The sequence below is a fragment of the Diabrotica undecimpunctata genome, chromosome 3 (genome assembly GCF_040954645.1).
Source record: "Diabrotica undecimpunctata isolate CICGRU chromosome 3, icDiaUnde3, whole genome shotgun sequence".
NCBI lineage: Eukaryota > Metazoa > Arthropoda > Insecta > Coleoptera > Chrysomelidae > Diabrotica > Diabrotica undecimpunctata.
In genome coordinates this window covers 135,331,643-135,339,475 of record NC_092805.1, presented here as the reverse complement: position 1 = coordinate 135,339,475, position 7,833 = coordinate 135,331,643, and the positions used below count along the sequence as shown (strand labels likewise).

The following is a 7,833-nucleotide window of genomic DNA, read 5'->3' as shown; positions in this document are numbered from 1 at the left end:
ATATTTTTTTTTTACAGTTTGTAAATTTTTTTTAATAAACATCTTTAGTTCGAGTTTACTTTTACAATTTTCAAAACTAACTTGCTTATTAATTCTCGTAATCTTATGTAGCTTCTGGTGCGACTAACGCAATAAATAACTTCATACGGTATATTGACTTCATTAGCAAGCTTGGCGACAGTTTTTTTAGTACTTCTGCAGTTTTCATTAAATCATCACTTGGATTTAAAAGGCCACCTCATGAAATACAAGTTAACCATTCATTGGACTTTTATATTTATCTTTAAAGTATTTACATTTATCTTTAAACTTATAGGCAACATATCCTGCAATATATTTCAGGGCTTCTTTGGAACAGTTTCCTTGTATTCAAGCTGGTGTAGCAACTGTAACACCAGTGTTTTAATACATTTATTTCAAGGTAGAAAGGCTCAGTGAAAGAGTATGAAGTGCTAATTTCTTCGTAAAAAAATGGAGTCAGTAGGTGTAAGTATTGATACATTCTTGAATATGTTTCCTGTCAAACAATTATCCTAGGCTACAATTTGTAATTGATCCTGACTAAATTCCAAAGGAGTCAATAAACAATGTTCACCATGTTCTTTTGTATTTCTATTTTCAGTAAAAACAGCAGCTGAATTCTTACGTAATATAAACCATCTAAGGCGATATTTAAATTCTAGATGATGGGGATAATCATTAGTAGCTCCCATGCCCCTTATATAAGAAATAACTTTTCAAGAATATCTTGATGTTTAAATATATTCTACATTATAAGTTTTATGTAAATAATCAAATAATTCTGTCTTGTTAGTAGAATACCTTTTTGAAATGGAATTAAACACTTTTTATTTGCTACACACATGGTGCTAATAATGTCTGACACTTGCTGTAGCAATTTCTTCTGATTTTCTAGGTACACACCAAAGGTTTTTTTGTTGGATTAATTTCTACAAATTTTGATCTTAAATTTAACAAGTCAAACAAATTATTATTTTTTTTTTTTGAAAAAATTAAAGGCAAATATCGAGCACAATTTTAATAATCAAATGTTGCCCAAGTACTTTCGCTTTCTACAGCATCATCAGGGCATTTCATCAAATTTGGGCTATCCAGCAAGCGCAGAATGTAATAAACATGAATTTAAACATAAATTGTACATAACACTACACTAAAACAAGGACAAACAGTTTAAAATTATTTAAAAATTATTCTACGCGACATTCTCTCTCCTGTTCTTCATTCTCTCTCCTGTTGCCGACAAGAATGTAGCGTAGAATAATTTTTAAATAATTTTAAACTGTTTGTCCTTTTTTTTAATGTCGTGTCCATTCAACCATTCAACCTTATATCAAATTATTATTTATTAAAACTGCAAAATCAGAAGCTTCTTTCCAAAGTACTTTTGGTGACATAGAATCATTTTGTCCACAATACTTTATTGCCTTTGAAACAGTATTAGAAAAATGTTGAACAGCAGGACTAATCTTTTGTCTCTCGAGAACCTTAAATTTTGTAAGTTTATAGTTGACTCAAAATTTCGTCAGTTAAGTACTTAGATCTTAAAAAACTCTGTGATAAGTTTGTTATCCCAGCAGAGTTTAAAGATGACTTCCTTTTACACGTGAGGTGATATTAAAGACTGCTTGATGGAAACAGATAACGAGGATACAAGTAACACTGATTTTGGATTAAAACTTTTTTTAATAAATGTATAATTTATTACGACGGAATTATTACAACAGAGAAACAAAAAATTATAATGGGACGGAAAGAATACTTTGAGGAAAACCTAAATGCAGACAATGGAAATGATCAAAACGAGACTATATTGTCTCGTTTTACGACGAAGCAGCACATTGAAAATCCGAGTTATGAAGAAGTAGTTCAAATAATAAAGAAACTAAAAAACAGTAAAGGGCCAGGAACGGGCAGAGTTTCGGCAGAATTGTTGAAATATGGAGAACCCGAACTCTGGGAAGAATCCATTACCTGATAAAGTTGGCATGGACCAAGGAGCAAATGCCGGAGGAATGGGCAGTTGTTATTATACAGCCAATATATAAAAAAGGAGATAAGAGGGAATGCCAGAATTACAGACCAATTACATTGTTAAATGTAATATACAAAATCCTATCTGGCATTATCTACACTAGATTGTCAGAATACTCCGAAAATATAATTGGTGATTATCAAAATGGATTCAGATCAAATTGAGCCACTACAGACAACATATTCATACTTAAAACAATACAAGAGAAAGCTTATGAATATGACATAGAACTATATTATATGTATATAGACTTTAAACAAGCTTTTGATAGTGTGAAAAGAGACAAAATGCTGGAAGACCTCCGAAATCTAGGTATACCAAAAAAATATATGAGAGCTCATAAAAATGAAGTAGAAGGAGAAGGGTCCAAGAGAGATCTGAATGAAAGGACATACCCAGACAGGCAAAGACCCATCCAGGGTTATGATGCCAAAAGAAGAATTAATTTAAAAAAACCTATAAAATTTCACTTTTGCTGGTTACAATGTTTTTCCTGAAAGAGCTCGATGCTCCAACAATTGGTTGACAAAAAAATACATAACATTGCAAAGATAAAAAATAAGCAAAAAATAATGATTGAAGATAAGATATGCAATATTTTTGTCAGTGAGTATATTAACAAAAAAAAACGGGGTGTGGCAGTCCAGTGGGACTGCCGGTAGAAGTTATACTTCTATACACGCGTTCGCCGTTACAAATTTATATGGAAGTCAATATGCACAATCATTACATATGTAATGCTATAGGTAAGAGAGAGCAGAAACAGAAACAGACTTGTGTATATAGGTATATGGTGCATCGTTTACTATATATAAACAACATTTGACCTTAATAGGAGTATAGTAAATGAAGGATTGAATCAATATTTTGATGAAAATGTATATTTTTATTTTCATATATGTATGAAAGGAGTTGAATGCAAAAAAAAATTTTTTACACATACTCTGGAGTTAAATTCATTGTTTATTTTATTATTAATATAAAAATACAATACAATACACTGCAACATAATTCAATATAATAATACAATACAAATTAAAATACAATATTCATAAGTATTTAAAAATGACTATACGTAACTTACTTACGCATATGTTTAATTTACTATGATAATAATATTAATAAAAATATTAAATATATTTACAAAAGGAACATTTTTATTCTCGAGAGAGAAAATATATCTTCTGTCTCTCTCTTACCTATATCTTACATATGTAATGATTTTGCTGATTCACTTCAGTACAAATTTCCAACGTCGAACAACAACTCGGATTATGTTGTAAATTTTCATTTTATTTTAAAATTTCGCATTTTTGCGTATATTACATATATTTAATAAGATTAACATGGGGTTTTTAAATATTTCAAAAATAAATAAGGAAATTCGTATTGGGATGCAAACTTACAGCATATGAACAAAACACGCAAAAAAATTTGCCAATTAGAACAGTAATGTATTTCAAAATAATTGACAGTTCTCAGTGATACATTCTCGAGAGAGAAAATATATCTTCTCTCTCTCTCTCTTACCTATATCTTACATATGTAATGATTTTGCAGATTCACTCCTGTACAAATTTCCAATGTCAAACGCGCTTATAGAAGTATAACTTCAAAAAGTTCCTTGAACAAAATCATTTATACATACATTATTTTGTGCAGTTCCCCAGATTCCCAATAATTCTTCACATTGTTTGTATATTTAATTTTATGATTATTTCATTATCGTTGGATATTGGAGTTGACAGAATGTACAGGTAGAAATAAAACAAGTCTTGAAGTTCAAGGAATGTTTATTGTGGCAGCCAAAGTACAAATGTGAAAGAATATTCTTGTTTATAATTTAAAATGCAGTACCTGTTTTTTAAACAGATTGTTCATAAGCTGCTGAATTGTAAAAGTGACTAAGGTTCTTAATGTATAATATATGTATATTCTAATTGCATGAAAAACATCACAATCAGTATTATTGTTAAAGACAAAAAATATATGATTTACTCTTTTTAAGCTATCTAAAACAGTTTTAATATATATTTAATACATCCTAATATATCTAGTCCTAATTGAGCCAAATCAAATCCACATACATAAAATAAGGCACAATGGAGTCATTGCTACAAAAATTAATAAATAGAATTCTTAAAAAACAATGAACAATATGGAAAATACATAATTGACTTAAACATTTAAAGTAGTTTTATGTTAGCATGTTAAACAATTTAAGAAAAAACAGTACAACTAGAAAGTTGCTCAAAGTGATGCAAAAGTTTTTTGAAAGTGCTAGTAGGATAAACACCCCTACCAGTATAGTTTTACCAGTAAACACACAAAAAACAAGAGTGAGATCCAATTAGAAATAATTTGTTGGCTAATACCACCACCTAGAATAAGCAAGAAGGTGGTTGGTGATCTTTGTGTAAGATATACACATAGAGATAAAAAGATAAAGAATTCAAAAAGTAAAGTAAAAAAGAAAAATGGAAAAGTAAGTATCACAGAATTGTATGCCTCAAAATAGCCTGGCAGCTATCTAAATCATTATATACATATCAAATAGACAGAATAATAGGGGAAACATTTTAAACCACCTCCTTTTTATCTCAATTTGGTGCCATTGAACCTTTGGAGTCTAAAGTTCAGTAAATGTTTCTTAATGTTTTCAACAGAGTATAGTAAAAATAAGTGTAACAATGTTCTCTGTAATAATATAAACCAAAGTCAGCCACAGTACACACATACCTGGTAAAACTACTAATTCTTTCATCACAAATTCAGATGTAAATTAAAGCATTCTTTGTTAATTTGCCAGATAGTATTATATCAGAGATTCATCAAACTTGCAAATACAATAAAAAAGATCTATTTATCTTGCAAATTTCAATAACAACCTGCAGTGATTTAAAGTATATAATTTGTGGAAAAATTATGATCTTCATATAAATTCATGACACATTGCATCTATCTGAACTTCGACTAGGTCCTGTTGTACTCTGTGATTCTGATGCCTGCAGTTGTCTTGCTAGAGCCATATCTAATTCTTCCTGTCTTCTTCTACTCATTGGTACATTGTCATGCATGGAAAGGGCTAGGGCTCGAGCTAGAGCTTCATCTTCACTAATCATAGTTTGCATGCTGGTGTTCCTGCTGGATATTTTTGATTTTTTGCCTAAAATGAAAATAGAACTTTAGTGTAACAATTAAGTACTTTTCTATTTTTTAAAAAGAAATTGAGTTTTTTGGAGAAATTGAATCTAATTCAAAATTGAATAGTATTTATGAAGTCAAACACTGTCAAAAAATCAGTTTTGTGTTATCAACTAATTAAGAATGTCACAAAAACTCCTTTGTATAATTATTTCAAATATGGTTGTATCAATTGGGCTATAAATACATTATATTACTTTTCAGTTTTGCAGGCGCAGCAGTAACATATCAAAAGTATTGTAGCTTTTGCTAGCATTAAAATCATTTGACAAAGTTAAATGAATTTATCAAAATTCTAGTACAGTGTTCTAAACATATGGTACTATACTAACATTAAATTACTTACCTTCACAGGTATGATCCGTGGGATGTCTATGTTTAATACAAAAGTTTTTACTACAGTCTTGACAAACAAATGGTAACAGTTCTTTCGTTTTACATTTGTTATAGGAACACCTATTAGTAAACACTTTACTTCGTCGATTTTTCGCTGGATCTGATTGACAATCGTTGTCTATGTGAGCACCAACTACAAAATCGGGGTGCTCCCCTCTTCTAACTGGAATAGGTCTACTGCAAAGGGGGCACGCAGGCACTTGGTTATTTTTCTGGTATGCATATGGGCAGTTATGTGTATTGTAGCTGAAATGTTCCTCACAGAAGAGTTTGCTGCAAGCGTCACATTTAATAGGCAAAAAGTCTAATTTACCACAGTCAGATTTTGAACAATGCTTCCCTAAATGTGGAAATTCCATTTTAAAAAAGTATACAAACACCAATTGTCACAACCGATACAAAACAATAAAAATAATATATGAACGAATAAGGACGATCTATATCTAAACACTCTCACAGTTTGTTTTGAATGACAACACAATTTGAATCAAGGTTTATATAATTTATTGCTATCGATCTAGAATTTTCCTTATCATTCTACTTGATTCTACACCCATGACAAAGTAAAAAAACTTTCTAAAAACTTGCACAATAATCCTTACAAAGTTTTGTCATCCTTGTCATTACTGTCAACGTCTGTGTCAGCTGTTATTTGTCTTTTTGAACCTATATGGTCTCGTAATTTTAAGGCAAGTAGTTAAAAATTTGGTGACCTGCTTTCACATTGCTCTCACTTGGAGAGACGTGCTTTCACATAGTGGCCGGTTGTCCAAGTATCTTAAATTCAACTAAGCACATGCCAGTCCAGTTGATTTCTGTTGTCACAGTAGGCAAGTCGATGTTTGTTGTGTGCGTTGTTGTAAATAAGCAATCATATAGTTGTCCACAGGGTTTTAATTGCGGCTTTCGGCAGATTAAACCCAAACAAACATTACCCCATGAAATATTTTATCTTGTATTTGATGTTGAGTTTTATATGGCTATTTTAATATTGTTATTTATATTTTAGATGCCACATCACATTTGCTCAACTAGAAAGACGAAATGAACGCCAGAGCAGCTATCAATAGTTATCAACGCGATGCAAAATGGGAACACGGAAATGGGAACTATTAGAACATCTTCTAAGGATCATGCTATTCCTTTCGGTGCCCTTCAAGAAACGCTTAAATGTCTGTAACGTGTCCACGTCAAGGGAAAAGTTATCTTCACTTTTGACCAAGAAGCCAGCATAGTGAAACACTTTAAGACTTTGGTCGAGATGTACTACGGATCGACATCTCTACAGTTCAAAAAAGTTGCTTTTGAATTTGCAGGAAAACTGAATATTCACCACAGATTTAACACAATAAGCAGGGTAGCTGGTAAAGATTGGCTAGAAAGATTTTAACAAAGAAATCTATTTCAATGCGGAAACCTGAAGCAACTAGTCTTAACCGAATAAAAGGCTTCAACAAGACCGAGGTGAAAACATTTTTCGAAAACATGATGCAAAAATTTAAATTTACACCCAATAACATCTATTTTATAAGCGAAACAGATATTACAACTATTCACGACACCAACTAACAAAATTTTAGAAGCAAAAGACAAAAGAGAATAGGAGCTGTAACATCTGGTTAAAGGGGACAAAGTACTACAGCTATGTGTACATTGTGTTCACAGGTGTTCTCTCTACTTTTATTTATACTAGACAACGAATGACACCACTTTTGAAAGAGAATGGACCACCTGGGTCTCTTTACAAATATTCCAAGAACGTCTGGACTAATGAGGAACTTTTTATGCAGTGGTTAAAACATTTTAAAGTATGCCAACTCCAGTGAAACTGAACCAGTTTTACTAATTTTAGACAACCGTGGTAGCCATATCACCCTAGAAACTTATGAATATTGCAAAGAAAACTTATTAACGATGCTGTCGCTGCCTCCCAATTCATCTCATCATCTACAGCCTCTCGATGTCGTTTTATTTGGACTTATTAAGGAGGTCTTTAACTGGGAATGTGATCTTTTCATGAAGAGCTATCCAACCGAAAGGATTTGCATACACTGGAATATACCCTATAAACTGCCATATATTCTCCGAAGAGGATTTCACTCTAGAATCTGAGAAGGTGGCTGCAATGTCACCATCTCATGGTGTACAAGCGGTGACGTTTCAAGATGTTCGATTTATTT

At 31.5% G+C, this 7,833-nt stretch overlaps 1 protein-coding gene across 1 annotated transcript; it reads right to left on the bottom strand.

The window, feature by feature from the left end:
- Nucleotides 1-3,828: 3,828 nt before the first annotated feature.
- Nucleotides 3,829-6,276, bottom strand: LOC140437448 (AN1-type zinc finger protein 2A). The gene is made up of 2 exons (XM_072526985.1): nucleotides 5,604-6,276; nucleotides 3,829-5,219 (listed from the first exon to the last, which is right to left on the bottom strand). The coding sequence occupies exons 1-2, from the start codon at nucleotides 6,010-6,012 to the stop codon at nucleotides 4,996-4,998; spliced, it is 633 nt and encodes a 210-aa protein (XP_072383086.1). The 5' UTR covers nucleotides 6,013-6,276; the 3' UTR covers nucleotides 3,829-4,995.
- Between the last annotated feature and the right edge of the window lie 1,557 nt (nucleotides 6,277-7,833).